General features: G+C 46.4%; 1 protein-coding gene across 1 annotated transcript in view; it reads left to right on the top strand.

Annotated features, from left to right (window-relative positions):
* Nucleotides 1-243: 243 nt before the first annotated feature.
* The window catches only part of LOC127030132 (zinc finger protein 883-like), a 60630-nt gene continuing 45728 nt past the window's right edge, over nt 244-15145 (top strand). Inside the window, exons 1-2 of the mRNA XM_050916158.1 lie at nt 244-767; nt 869-886. Of these exons, the coding sequence (XP_050772115.1) occupies nt 717-767; nt 869-886 (69 nt within the window). The 5' untranslated portion in view covers nt 244-716. The remainder of the gene's footprint in view (nt 768-868; nt 887-15145) is intronic.

The following is a 15145-nucleotide window of genomic DNA, read 5'->3' as shown; positions in this document are numbered from 1 at the left end:
GCTCCCCTCCCGCCCCGGTCTTTAGGCTCAGGCAGGCGAGCCGTGGCGGGGGAAGTAGGAGTCCGGGAGAACAAAGGAAGAACAGAGTGTGATCAGCTCCTGGGTGAGTGCCACGCTGCTGCCTCCAGCGTGACCTGGGAGCCGGGGCTCAGCTGGGGGTCTGTGCTGGGGAGAGACCTTCCTTCCGTAACCCCCTTGTGCCCAGCCTGGGGGGAACTTCTCCAGCTGGAGCGAACCTGTGGGGTGTCTCCAGCTAATGGAGAGAGATCGCGGGGAAGGTGCTGCGGAGGGGGCGGGGGAGTGGCTGGGCGCCAGTGTCCGTGGGAACCTGAGATCTCGCAGCCCCTGCGATCCACTCCCTGGGGGCGACGGATGTGTCCATGGGAGTGCTCCGAGCTTCTGTAACAGCCGGGAGCCCAGCGCCCCGCCTGGCTAGGGTGACCAGACAGCAAATGGGAAAAATCGGGACGGGGTGTGGGGTAATAGAAGCCTATATGAGAAAAAGACCCAAAAATCGGGATTGTCCCTATCAAATAGGGACATCTGGGCACCCTACGCGTGGCCCCTGCCAGGATCTGCCCTGGGGCACAACCGGGAGATTCAGGAGGGTTCCTCTGTGTGTGGCTTGGCGGGAGGCTGTCAGGAAGGGCGAGAAGTGAGATCGAGCTGGAAGGAAAAGGAGGGAGGAGTGAAGGGAGACCTGGGAAAAGGGACAGATGGAACTATTTCTGTGCAGCCAGGAAACTGCAGGAAGAGGAGAAGGGCAGGTGACCCCAGAGGAGCGGTGGGAGATCTCCTCTGATTTACCGGTGCCCTCTCCCATAGTGATAACATTCTCTCCTCTCCTTTCCCCTTTTTCTCTAGGTAGCAAAGATCAAAATCTGTGGTGAGTTTCCCCTCAAATTACTGAGAAGGTCTCTCTTCTTCTCCACTGATTTTGCCCCATTTTCTCTCCACTTCTCCAATAACCAATTCAAATCTCAGATGTAGAGTGTTTCCCTCCTCCCCCCCTCCAATTTTTACCTGCAATTAATTGTTGTTTAGGTGGGAAATCATTACCCTGAGTGATTTTTGAACTGGGAAGAGGGTTAATGGGCAGAGGTTGGGAGAGCCCTGCCACATGGATACCTCTAGACTGGGCTGGGGTGGCCACTCTTTGTTGGCAACAGGGAATGGAAAGACACAGGAAGGGAAGGGAGGAGCAAGCATCCCCCCATGGATACTGCCCCAGGTTTCCCAGTCCCAGCTTCTCCCTCTCCCCCACCCTGCCCAGTCCAGAAGCCCCACCCAGCTCCCACTAGTTACTGTTCCCAGACCTTCTGCCATCCTCTCCCCACTGCCTGTGACCTTCTGACTCCAGCACCACTCCTTTCCCCTGTGAAAGACAGCAGCCAGGACTCCGTGCTTACCATGTGAATGTGAGGCAAAAAGAATCTAACCCATTCTGCTGTTGATTGAATATCACTGTATAATCCTCTCAAATTTCTCCCTTTTCTCCTTGAATTGTTGACTGGTGACATAAAGTCTCCCCAGATATTGGTGTTTTTCTCTTATATTTAGTTTTTGCCCCATTTTCTCCTCGGTTCTGAGCCTCCAGGTATCTGACTGAGATTAGAGCTCTTATCATACTGAGCATAGGGGCACAAGTCTTGACTGAGATCTGATCCCCCAGTGTACTGGGCACTGCACAAGGCCTGACCAAGTTTAGGGCTGTCGTTGTTCCCGGAATTACACAGACCGCTACAGAGAGCAGGGACCTTGTTGTTGCCGGGTGTTACCGTGACCCTGACCGAGCTCCGGGCTCCGGGCTCCTGTTGTGCTGGGCCCTGCACCCTGATTCCAAGTGAAATCAGACTCCCATTGTGCCAGGTGCTGCAGAGACAGCAAACAAAATCAGGGACCTTGTTGTTCCTGGAACTGCAGAGACCCCAAGTGAGATCTGGGTCCTGTTATGTCAGGTGCTGCAGAGACTCCAACAGAGACCAGACCCCACTGTTGTGACAGCTGCTGTGGCGACCCCAACTGAGATCTGTGCCCCTGTTGTACTGGGCACTGCAGAGACCCCCAACTGATGACGGGCCCACCATTGTGACAGGTAAAACAGACCTGGACCGAGATCTTTAGTGCCTCCTGGTTCCAGATAGCCCATGACTGCATCCCAGACTCCTACCTGCATTTTGCTGGGCACTTCAGATCTATGTCCCTGTTGGGTCTGGCACTGCACTGACCCTGGCCAAGATCAGTCCCCACCGCTGCACTGGGTACTACGGAGATCCTGACAGAGATCATACACCCCTTGCCCCCAATTTTACCAGGTGCTGCAGGGATCCCAAACAAATTCAGAGATCCTGTAGTGCTGGGAGTTGCAGAGCCCTCGCCCAAAGCCCCCTGTTGTGCAGGGCTCTGCACAGACACTGACCAAGATCAGGGTCCCCATTGTGATAGTGCTGAACAGACACCAAGGATCTGTCTACACTGCTATTTAAAAATCCACAGCTGACCTATGGCAACTGGCTTGGGCTCACAGTGTTGTGTAGATGTCTGGGCTTGGTCTGGAGCCAGGCTGTAGACCCTGAAAGGTGGGAGGGTGCCAGACCTTGGGCTGCTGCCCAAGCCACAACATCTACACTACAATTAAACAGCCCTGCAGCCTGAGGCCTGTGAGTCCAAGGCTGTGGGCAGGGGCCAGCCACTGGTGTCCAACTGCAGTGTAGACATACCCACAGTGTGTGAGACAGAGTCCATGCCAGAAAAAGCTGAGAGGCCAAATAGGCTGATGGTGGGAAGCTGTTCCCCTTTTTACCGATGGGGAAACTGAAGCTCAGAGAGTTGAAGTAATTTGCTCAAGTTTGCATGGAGAATTTGAGGCAGAACTGAGAAGTGAACCCTGATTGTTTGAATTTTTGTCTCTCCCCTTAACCACAAGCCAGCTGTGTGTACAGCGTTGTTTTGGTCTGAGTGTTTGCATTGCATTGGCTTCCAAAGGCAGTTGTGGAACGTCCTTCATTGGACATTTTTAAGGCCAGGTTAGAGCTACATCATTCTGGGAATGTCTAGGGATACTTGGTCTGGACTCATCACAGGAGGCTTGAGTAGACGACCTCTCAAGATCCCTTCCAGGCCTAAATTGAAATAATTCTTTTTTGTGCTGTGTCCTGTTCCACGCTGAGCTGTTTTGCATGGCACCATTTTGGAAATGTGATGCACCATGCCGTATTGCATAGTTCTATGGTGCATTGTTTTGCCTCAGGTTGTTTGGTGCCTCTGTTGTGTTAGTTTGAGTTGAGCTCTTTTCCATTGTGTACTTTTGTCCTAGGGTGTGTTAGCTTGCATTGTGTTGCTTTCTTCTCCTCTGCATTGTGTCATTTTACGCTGTGGAGTCTAGTTTTTTTTGTTTTTTGTTCTTTTTTTGTGAATGGCCTGACAGTATCTTGTGGTGGGTTTTTTTCCCTGTATGTATCATTTTTATACATAAATATATTGCATAGCATCATAGAAACATAGGGCTGGAAAGGACCTCAAGATGTCATCAAGTCCAGCTCTCTCTGTAGAGGCAGGACCAAGTATATGGAAATTATACCTGACTGAGGTTTGTCCAACATATTCTTAAAAACTTCTAGGGAAAGGGACTCCACAGCCATCGTTGTAAGTGTATTCTGGAGCTTATCTACCTTCGCTCTGGTGACACCCACACAGATTTTACTGGTGATCAGCTCTGGGGAGAGAGGAGACCCCAGTGAATGGACAGTTGGGTAAATAGTAGGGCTGTCAATTAATTGCAGTTAACTCACGTGATTAACTCAAAAAAAATTAACTGCGGTTACAAAAAATGAATTGCGATCAGTCACATTCTTAAATAATAGAATACACATTGAAATTTATTAATTATTTTGGGTGTTTTTCTACATTTTCAATATGGATTCAATTACAACACAATACAAAGTGTACAGTGCTCTCTTTATATATATTTTTTATTACAAATACATACTGTAAAAATGATAAACAAAAAAAAGTATTTTTCAATTCATCTCATACAAGTACTGAAGTGCAATCTCTTTGAAAATGCAAATTACAAAATGTAGATTTTTTTTTGTTACATAACTGCACTCCAAAACAAAACAATATATAAGTCCTACAAGTCCACTCAGACCTACTACTTGTTCTGCCAGTTGCTAAGACAAACAAGTTTGTTTACATTGATGTTAGATACTGCTGCCTGCTTGTTGTTTACAATGTCAGCAGAAAGTAAGAATGGGCATTTGCATGACACTTTTGTAGCCAATGTTGCAAGGTATTAACTGCCAGATATGCTAAACATTCCTATGCCCCGTCATGCTTTGACCACCATTCCAGAGGACATGCTTCCATGGTGATGATGCTTGTTAAAAAAATGTGTTAATTAAATTTCTGACTGAATTCCTTGGGGGAGAATTGTATGTCTCCTGCTCTGTTTTACCCACATTCTGCCATATACTTCATGTTATAGCAGTCTCGGATGATGACCCAGCACATTAGTTTTCAGAACCCTTTCACTGTAGATTTGACAAAATGCGAAGAAGGTACCTGTGATGGGTTGGATCACAGAAACTCTCTCAAGACTGTAACTAGATGTGCTGGGATACCACTAAGAACAACCCCCCCCCGCCAGAAAAGAGTTCCTACCACTCCCATCTTGCTGAACTGGGCGCACCAGTCGGCTCCAGCACAGACCAAGAGGTTGGGCCACGGCCTCCTTCATTTCACAGAAACCGAGATTCACTCAGCTTAAGGGCTTCTCAGTTAACAGGGACTTTCCCAGCACCCAGCATTCAGTCTTTCTGGGAGCCTAAACCCCAAATAAATCTGTTTTACTCTGTATAAAGCTTATATAGGGCAAAATCATCAATTGTCCACCTTCTATAACACTGATAGATATATAGAGCTGTTTGCTCCCTCAGGTATTAATCACTTACTCGGGTTTTATTAATAAACAAAGGTGATTTGATTAAGTATAAAAAGTAGGATTTTAGTGATTTCAAGTAATAGCAGACAGATCAAAGTAGGTCACAAAAAACAAAATAAAACAAAACACAAGTCTAAGCCTAATACATTAACATCTGATTACAGATAATACCTCACCCTCAAAGATGTTTCAATAAGCATGCTTCACAGACTTCTGCCCCTGCTTTCCTGCCCTGGTGGCTTAGGACTTCAGTGCCCTGCCTGGTTTGAGCCAGACTCGCTAGCCTGCTGCAAACCCAGACCCATTTCTGAACCACGTCCCCTAACAGCTGTAGGCTTAAACTGAAAGCAGCTAACACAAGTGTTCTTGTCTTTAATGCTCAGATGCCCAACTCCCAATGGGGTCTAAACCCAAATAAATCCATTTTACCTGGTATAAAGCTTATACAGGGTAAACTCATACATTGTTCACACTCTGTAACACTGATAGAGAGATATGCACAGCTGTTTGACTTCCCCAGGTATTAACACATACTCTGGGTTAATTAATAAGTAAAAAGTGATTTTATTAAATACAGAAAGTAGGATTTAAGTGGTTCCAAGTAGTAACAGGCAGAACAAAGTAAATTACCAAGCAAAATAAAATAAAACACGCCAATCTATGTCTAATCAAACTGAATACAGATAATCTCACCCTTAGAGATGCTTCAATAAGTTTTTTCCTCAGACTGGACACTTTCCAGGCCTGGACACAATTCTTTCCCTTGGTACAGCTCTTGTTCCAGCTCAGGTGATAGTGAGAGGATCCTTCATGATGGCTCCTCTCCCTTTGTTATAGACTCATAGACTTATAAACTTTAAGGTCAAAAGGGACCATTATGATCATCTAGTCGCAGCCAACAGAATCTCACCCATCCACTTCTATAACAAATCCCTAACCTATGTCTGAGTTATTGAAGTCCTCAAATTGTGGCTTGAAGACCTCAAGCTACAGAGAATCCTCTAGCAAGTGACCCGTGCCCCATGCTACAGAGGAAGGAAAAAAACCTCCAGGACCTCTGCCAATCTGCGCTGTAGGAAAATTCCTTCCTGACCCCAAATATGGCAATCAGTTAAACCCTGAGCATGTGGGCAAGACTAACCAGCCAGCACCCCAGGAAAGAATTCTCTATTGTAACTCAGATCCCAATCCATCTAACATCCCATCACAGACCACTGGGCATACTTACCTGCTGATAATCAAAGACCAATTGCTAAATTAATTGCCAAAATTAGGCTATCCCATCATACCATCCCCTCCATAAACTTATCAAGCTTAGTCTTAAAGCCAGATATGTCTTTTGCCCCCACTACTCCCCTTGGAAAGCTGTTCCAGAACTTCACCCCTCTAATGGTTAGAAACCTTCATCTAATTTCAAGTCTAAACTTCCTAGTGTCCAGTTTATATCCATATCTTGTGTCCACATTGGTACTAATCTTAAATAATTTCTCTCTCTCCTTGATATTAATCCTTCTGATATATTTCTAAAGAGCAATCATATCCCCCTCGACCTTCTTTAGGTTAGGCTAAACAAGCCAAGCTCTTTTGGTCTCCTTTCATAAGACAGGTTTTCCATTCCTCAGATCATCCTAGTAGCCCGTCTCAAAACCTGTTCCAGTTTGAATTCATCCTTCTTAAACATGGGAGACCAGAACTGCACACAGTATTCCAGGGGAGGTCTCACCAGTGCCTTGTACAACGGTACTAACACCTCCTTATCTTTGCTGGAAATACCTCGCCTGATGCATCCTAAAACTGCATTAGCTTTTTTAATGGCCATATCGCATTGGCGGCTCATAGTCATCCTGTGATCAACCAATACTCCGAGGTCCTTCTCCTCCTCTGTTACTTCCAACTGATGTGTCCCCAATTTATAACTAAAATTCTTGTTCTTAATCCCTAAATGCATAACCTTGCACTTTTCACTATTAAATTTTATCCTATTACTGTTGCTCCAGTTTAGAAGGTCATCCAGATCTTCCTGTAGGATATCCCGCTCCTTCTCTGTGTTAGCAATTGTCATAAACAGATAGCTAAGGGTTAATGTTCTTTTACCTGTAAATGGTTAACAAAGGGAACCAAACACCTGACCAGAGGACCAATCAGGAAACAAGACTTTTTCAAATCTGGGTGGAGGGAAGTTTTGGGTGTGAGTCCCTTGTTCTTGGTCTGTTCTCTTTCTGGGCTCTGAGAGTGACCACAGGAATCTCCAAGCTTTCTAATCCTCTGTTTCCAAGTTATAGGTACAAGGATAGTAAGACAATAGGTTTATATTTTTTTTTGTATTTGCATGCGTGTAGTTGCTGGACTGTTTTAAATTGTATTTTTTTTGGATAAGGCTGTTTATTCATTTTTTCTTTTAAGCAATTGACCTTGTATATTGTCACCTTGATACAGAGACCATTTTATGTCTTTTTCTTTCTTTATAAAAAGCTTTCTTTTTAAGACCTGTGGATTTTTTTTTTAGTGGGGGCTCAAGGGGTTTGAGTCTGCAGCTCACCAGGGAATTGGTGGGAGGAAGAAGACGGGGGAAGAGAGAATCTCTTTGTGTTAGATTTACTAAGCCTGAATTTGCATAACCTCTGGGTGAGGGGAGAGAAATATTTGATTTCTCGGTGTGGTGTTTCAAGGACTTGAAGCAGGGAATCTCCTAGAGTACCCAGGGCGGGGAAATCTGGGAGGAGGTATAGAGGGTGAAATCCCTTTGTTTAGATTCACGGAGCTTGAATCTGTATATTTCTCCAGGAACCCAGGGAGGGAACACCTGGAGGGGAGGAGGGGGAAGGGAAATGGTTTATTTCCCTTTGTGGTGAGACTCAGGGCATCTGAGTCTTGGAGGTTCCCCAGGGAAGGTTTTGGGGAGACCAGAGTGAGCCAGACACTGGAATTCTGGCTGGTGGCAGCGATATCAGATCCAAGCTGGTAATTAAGTTTGGAGGTTTCATGCTAGCTTCTCATGTTCTGAACTCTAAGGTTCAGATCTGAGTAGGACAGTTATGACAGCAATACCTCCCAGCTTTGTGTCATCCACAAACTTTATTAGCACATTCCCGCTTTTTGTGCCAAGGTCAGTAATAAAAAGGTTAAATAAGATTGGTCCCAAAACTGATCCCTGAGGAACTCCACTAGTAACCTCCTTCCAGCCTGACAGTTCACCTTTCAGTATGACCTGTTGTAGTCTCCCCTTTAACCAGTTCCTTATCCACCTTTCAATTTTCATATTGATCCCCATCTTTTCCAATTTAACTAATAATTCCCCATTTGGAACCATGTCAAATGCCTTACTGAAATTGAGGTAAATTAGATCCACTGTGTTTCCTTTGTCTAAAAAATCTGTTACTTTCTCAAAGAAGGAGATCAGGTTGGTTTTGCACGATCTACCTTTTGTAAAACTATGTTGTATTTTGTCCTAATTACCATTGACCTCAATGTCCTTAACTACTTTCTCCTTCAAAATTTTTTCCAAGACCTTACATACTACAGATGTCAAACTAACAGGCCTATAGTTACTCGGATCACTTTTTTTCCCTTTCTTAAAAATAGGAACTATGTTAGCAATTCTCCAGTTGTACGGTACAACCCCTGAGTTTACTGATTCATTAAAAATTCTTGCTAATGGGCTTGCAATTTCATGTGCCAGTTCCTTTAATATTCTTGGATGAAGATTATCTGGGCCCTCCGATTTTGTCCCATTAAGCTGTTTGAGTTTGGCTTCTGCCTCGGATGTGGTAATATCTACTGCCATATCTCATAGACTCATAGACTCTAGGACTGGAAGGGACCTCGAGAGGTCATCAAGTCCAGTCCCCTGCCCTCATGGCAGGACCAAATACTGTCTAAATAAGTACTTTGCCTCAGTCTTTAATAAGGCTAATGAGGAGCTTAGGGATAATGGAAGGATGACAAATGGGATTGAGGATATGGAGAATTTTTAATGAATCAGTAAACTCAGGGGTTGTACCGTATGACTTGAGAATTGCTAACATAGTTCCTATCTTTAAGAAAGGGAAAAAAAGTGATCCGAGTAACTATAGGCCTATTAGTTTGACATCTGTAGTATGTAAGGTCTTGGAAAAAATTTTGAAGGAGAAAGTAGTTAAGTACATTGAGGTCAATGGTAACTTGGACAAATTACAACCTGGTTTTACTAAAAGTAGATCATGCCAAACCAACCTGATCTCCTTCTTTGACCAGGATATCGTACAGGAAGATCTGGATGACCTTGTAAACTGGAGTAATAGTAACAGGATGAAATTTAATAGTGAAAAGTGCAAGGTCATGCACTTAGGGATTAATAATAAGAATTTTAGATATACATTGGGGACACATCAGTTGGAAGCAACAGAGGAGGAGGAGGACCTTGGAGTATTGGTTGATCACAGGATGACTATGAGCCGCCAATGTGATTTGGCCGTTAAAAAAGCTAATGCAGTTTTAGGATGCATCAGGCGAGGTATTTCCAGCAAAGATAAGGAGGTGTTAGTACCGTTATATAAGGCACTGGTGAGACCTCCCCTGGAATACTGTGTGCAGTTCTGGTCTCCCATGTTTAAGAAGGATGAATTCAAACTGGAACAGGTTTTGAGACGGGCTACTAGGATGATCTGAGGAATGGAAAACTTGTCATATGAAAGGAGACTCAAAGAGCTTGGCTTGTTTAGTCTAGCCAAAAGAAGGCTGTGGGGGGATATGCTTGTTCTTTATAAATATATCAGAGGGATTAATATTAGGGAGGGAGAGGAATTATTTAAGCTTAATACCAATGTAGACACAAGAACAAATGGGTATAAACTGGACATTAGGAAGTTTAGACTTGAAATTAGATGAAGGTTTCTAACCATTAGAGGAGTGACATTCTGGAACAGCCTTCCAAGGGGAGTAGTGGGGGCAAAAGACATATCTGGCTTTAAGACTAAGCTTGATAAGTTTATGGAGGGGATGTTATGATGGGATAGCTTAATTTTGGCAATTGATCTTTGATTACCAGCAGATAAGTATGCCCAGTGTTCGGTGATGGGATGTTGGATGGGATGGGACCTGAGTTACTGCAGAGAGTTCTTTCCTGGGTGCTGGCTGGTGAGTCTTACCCACATGCTCAGGGTTTAACTGATCGCTATATTTGGGGTCGGGAAGAAATTTTCCTCTGGGGCAGATTGGCAGAGGTCCTGGAGGTTTTTTGCCTTCCTCTGCAGCGTGGGGCATGGGTCACTTGCTGGAGGATTCTCTGCAACTTGAGGTCTTCAAACCACAATTTGAAGACTTCAATAACTCGGACATAGGTTAGGGGTTTGTTATAGAAGTGGATGGGTAGGGTTCTGTGGCCTGCTTTGTGCAGGAGGTCAGACTAGATGATCACATTGGTCCCTTCTGACCCTAAAGTCTATGAATCTATGAATATCCTCATTCCCATTTATCATCCTTCCATTATCCCTAAGTTCTTCATTAGCCTTATTAAAGACTGAGGCAAAAAATTTATTTAGATATTGGGCCATGCCTAGATTATCCTTAACCTCCATTCCATCCTCAGTGTTTAGTGGTCCCACTTCTTTCTTTGTTTTCTTCTTATTTATATGGCTATAGAACTTTTTACTATTGGTTTTAATTCCCATTGCGAGGTCCAACTCTACGTGACTTTTAGCCTTTCTCACTTCATCCCTACGTGTTCTGACTTCAATGAGGTAGCTTTCCTTGCTAATCGTGCCCATCTTCCACTCCTTGTAGGCTTTCTGCTTTTTCTTAATCACCTCTCTGAGATGCTTGCTCATCCAGCTTGGTCTACAACTCCTGCCTATGATTTTTTCCCCCTTTCTTGGGATACAGGGTCCTGGTAGTTTCTGCAACTTTGACTTGAAGTAATTCCAGGCCTCCTTCGCTTTTAGATCCACAAGTTCTTCTGTCCAATCCACTTCCCTAACTAATCTCCTTAATTCTTTAAAGTTAGCCCTTTTGAAATCAAAAACCCTAGTCCCATATCTGTTTTTGTTTATCGTTCCATCTAGTTTGAACTGAATTAGCTCATGATCACTCGAACCAAGGTTGTCTCCTACAACTATTTCTTCTATGAGGTCCTCACTACTCGCCAAAATCAAATCTAAAATGGCATCCCCTCTTGTTGGTTCTTCAACTACTTGGTTCTGTCCCATCTATTTATATATCTTTTGCATAAGGTGGGAATCCTTTGTCCCTCTGGGTTCCCACCCCCTCTTTCTCAATGGAAAGACACCAAGTTAAAGATGGATTCCAGTTCAGGTGACATGATCACATGTCACTGTAAGACTTCATTACCCACTTGCCAGCACACACACATACATAAAGACTTACAGGTAAAACAGAGCCATCTGCAGTCAATTGTCCTGGTTAATGGGAGTCATCAAGATTCCAAACCACCATTAATGGCCCACACTTTGCATAATTACAATAGACCCTCAGAGTTATATTTCATATTTCTACTTTCAGATACAAAAGTGGTACATGTATACAAATAGGATGATCACACTCAGTAGATTAGAAGCTTTGTAATGATACCTTACAAGAGACCTTTTGCATGAAGCATATTCCAGTTACATTATATTCACTTATTAGCATATTTTTATAAAATCATATAGACTGCAACATCATTGTAGCCTAGTGCATGGTTGGCCCCTCCTCCTCCGGGCCTGGTTGCCCTCCCAAATAAATCCAGGGAGATTTCATCTCTGTACAGCTGTGACAATGGATGCCCGTGGGAGCCAGCTGAGGTCACTCAAGCAGGGTGAACTGCACATAGAATGGGGCGGACAAACCCCGCAAGCTGGTGGATATTCCAATATTTAGATTTACCAGCACAAAACAGCCTGTGTACTACCTTACTGGTTATTCGGAAATCTAAACAAAACAGCTCCCTTAAAGTATCCAGCCTCAGGCCTCCCTATAGGTACACATGTCAAAAAATATGATGATTACTGAAAATCTTATTCCATCGTATAAAAGAAAAGGTTCTTCTGATCCCAAAGGACCAGCCACTTACTCAGGTCAAATTATAACTTCGATCTTACCCCCAAAATACACACTTATAGCCAATTCTTATTAACATAGGGTTTGGCTACACTTGCAGCTGTACAGTGCTGGGCATTAAAGCTGTCTTCATACAGCTGTGTAGGGAAAGCGCTGCAGTGTGGCCACACTGACAGCTACCAGCGCTGCAGTGTGGCCACATTTGCAGCATTTGCTGTGGTGTTTGGAGTGGTGCATTATGGGCAGCTATCTCAGCGTTCAAGTGGCTGCAACATGCTTTTCAAAAAAGGGGGATGGGGTGGAGTGTGACAAGGAGCGTGGGGGAGACAGAAGAGAGAGTGGATTTTTGGAGCTGACACTGTGTCAGCTCCCTGCCTTGCAAGTTCTAAGGACTTGAAGATACTCAGCACCAATCTTCAATCATTTTAAAAGTTTTGACCCCTTCCCCCACCCCTCTCTCATTCACTAAATGCAAATAGCCTTCAGACCAGATAAGCCGCTGTTCCAAAACAGACACTCCCCCCCCCCCCCCCCCCCCCCCCCGGGCTGCTTCTCTCCTCAAGGGTATGTCTACATCTACAATTTTGCAGCGCTGGTTGTTACAGCTGTATTAGTACAGCTGTATAGGGCCAGCGCTGCAGAGTGGCCACACTTACAGCAACCAGCGCTGCAAGTGGTGTTAGATGTGGCCACACTGCAGCGCTGTTGGGTGGCTTCAAGGGGGGTTCGGGGAACGCGAGAGCAAACCGCAGGGAAGGAGACCTGCTTGCTCGGGGGTTCGGGGAATGCGAGAGCAAACCGGGGAAGGAGACCTGCTTCCCCGCGGTTTGCTCTCGCGTTCCCCGAACCCCCCTGCAAACCGCAGGGAAAGAAAACCTGCTTGCTCGGGGGTTCGGGGAACGCGAGAGCAAACCGCAGGGAAGGAGACCTGCTTGCTCGGGGGTTCGGGGAACGCGAGAGCAAACCGCAGGGAAGGAGACCTGCTTGCATGGGGGTTCGGGGAACGCAAGAGCAAACCGGGGAAGGAGACCTGCTTCCCCGCGGTTTGCTCTCGCGTTCCCCGAACCCCCCTGCAAACCGCAGGGAAAGAAAACGTGCTTGCTCGGGGGTTCGGGGAACGCGAGAGCAAACCGCAGGGAAGGAGACCTGCTTGCACGGGGGTTCGGGGAACGCGAGAGCAAACTGGGGAAGGAGACCTGCTTCCCCGCGGTTTGCTCTTGCGTTCCCCGAACCCCCCTGCAAACCGCGGGGAAGGAGACCTGCTTGCTCGGGGGTTCGGGGAACGCGAGAGCAATCCAGGGAAGGAGACCTGCTTCCCCGCGGTTTGCTCTCGCGTTCCCCGAACCCCGCTGCAAACTGCGGGGAAGGAGACCTGCTTGCTCGGGGGTTCGGGGAACGCGAGAGCAAACCGGGAAAGGAGACCAGCTTCGCCGCGGTTTGCTCTCGCGTTCCCCGAACCCCGCTGCAAACCGCGGGGAAGGAGACCTGCTTGCTCGGGGGTTCGGGGAACGCGAGAGCAAACTGGGGAAGGAGACCTGCTTGATTACCAGAGAGGCTTCCTCAGGTATGCTGGGATACCTGCTTATTCCACGGAGGTCAAGAAAAGCGCTGGTAAGTGTCTACACTTGATTACCAGCGCTGGATCACCAGCGCTGGATCCTCTACACCCGAGACAAAACGGGAGTACGGCCAGCGCTGCGAACAGGGAGTTGCAGCGCTGGTGATGCCCTGCAGATGTGTACACCTCCTAAGTTGCAGCGCTGTAACCCCCTCACCAGCGCTGCAACTTTGTGATGTAGACAAGCCCCAAGAAAACATTCCAAAGGGATCCCTCTGCCTGCCTCTGCTCGAGCAAACAGTAGCTGTGTTTGTTTTTTAGATAAGCAGCTCCAGGAGCCTTGAGTTTACAACAAAACAAAGAGAGGCATCACAACAAAACAAAGAGTGTTATCTTTACTTAAAAAGCATTATGGGAAGGTTCCGGGGGTCAGTTACAGCTTAGTAAGATTAATCACTGTTTACACTGGCACCCCAGCACTGCAAGAGCAGCGCTAGAGTCGTTATTCCCCAGGCCGAGGTGGAGTACAGCCAACGCTGTAGCCAGGGAGATGCAGCGCTGTATGTGCCTTGCTAATGTGGACGGGGAATAAGTTACAGCACTGTAAAACCACCACCAGCGCTGTAACACTCAAGTGTAGCCAAGCCCTAAACTAAGAATTTGTTGAAAAAGAAAAGAGGGAGCCTGTTGTTTAAAGGAATCAAATACATACAGACATGAGTTCAATTCTTGAGGTTCAGATACTTAGCAGAGGTGGTGAGCTTGTAATTGCAGACGTTCTTTTAGAAATAGTCCATAGATTATAGTCTAAAGACCATATTCAGGGTGACTCCAGCCAATGGCTGGGGATCTCAATTCTTATGGCTTAAGGTTTCCCCTTGTTGAAACCCAAAGCAGATCTGAGATGTCAGAATCGGGTCCTAAGGCTTTTTATACTTTTCTAGGGGCCTCTTGAGCATTCAGTCCTGGATGAACAAAATTCCTTTGTGACCTTCTGTTTTTCAAATATTCTGGCAATTAGCTATGCAGCTTAACACAAGGTAATTTGTCCATTAAACAGTTTATACACTTTAAAGCAGAGGTGAGCAAACTATGGCCCGCAGGCCACATCTGGCCTGTGGGACCGTCCTGCCCAGCCCTTGAGCTCCTGGCTGGGGAGGCTAGCCCCCGGCTCCTCCACTGCTCTCTCCCTTTCCCACAGCCTCATCTCGCCATGCCACCAGCGCTCTGGGCAGTGGGGCTGTGAGCTCCTACCGGGACTGGCTTTGGCCGGGCAGCGCGGCTGTCAGTCCTGTGCTTTGAGCAGCATGGTGAGGGGGTGGCGAGTGGGGGGGTTGGATAAGGGGCAGAGGGGTCCCAAGGGACAGTCAGGGGACAGGGAGAAGGGGGCGGTTGGATAGGCATGGGAGTCCTGGGGGGCTTGTCGGTGTGTGTGTGGATAGGGGTGAGGGCAATCAGGAGACAGGGAGCAGGGGAGGGGTGTTGGATAGGGGGTAGGGTCCCAGAGGGGCGGTCAGGGGACAAGGAGCAGGAGGGATTGGATGGGTTGGGGGTTCAGTCAGGGGACGGAAGTGGGAGGGGGCGGGGGGAGGCAGGCTGTTTGAGGAAGCACA

The sequence above is a fragment of the Gopherus flavomarginatus genome, chromosome 10 (assembly GCF_025201925.1).
Source record: "Gopherus flavomarginatus isolate rGopFla2 chromosome 10, rGopFla2.mat.asm, whole genome shotgun sequence".
Lineage (NCBI taxonomy): Eukaryota > Metazoa > Chordata > Testudines > Testudinidae > Gopherus > Gopherus flavomarginatus.
The sequence above is the reverse complement of the archived record's forward strand: the minus strand, read 5'-3'. Positions and strand labels throughout refer to the sequence as shown.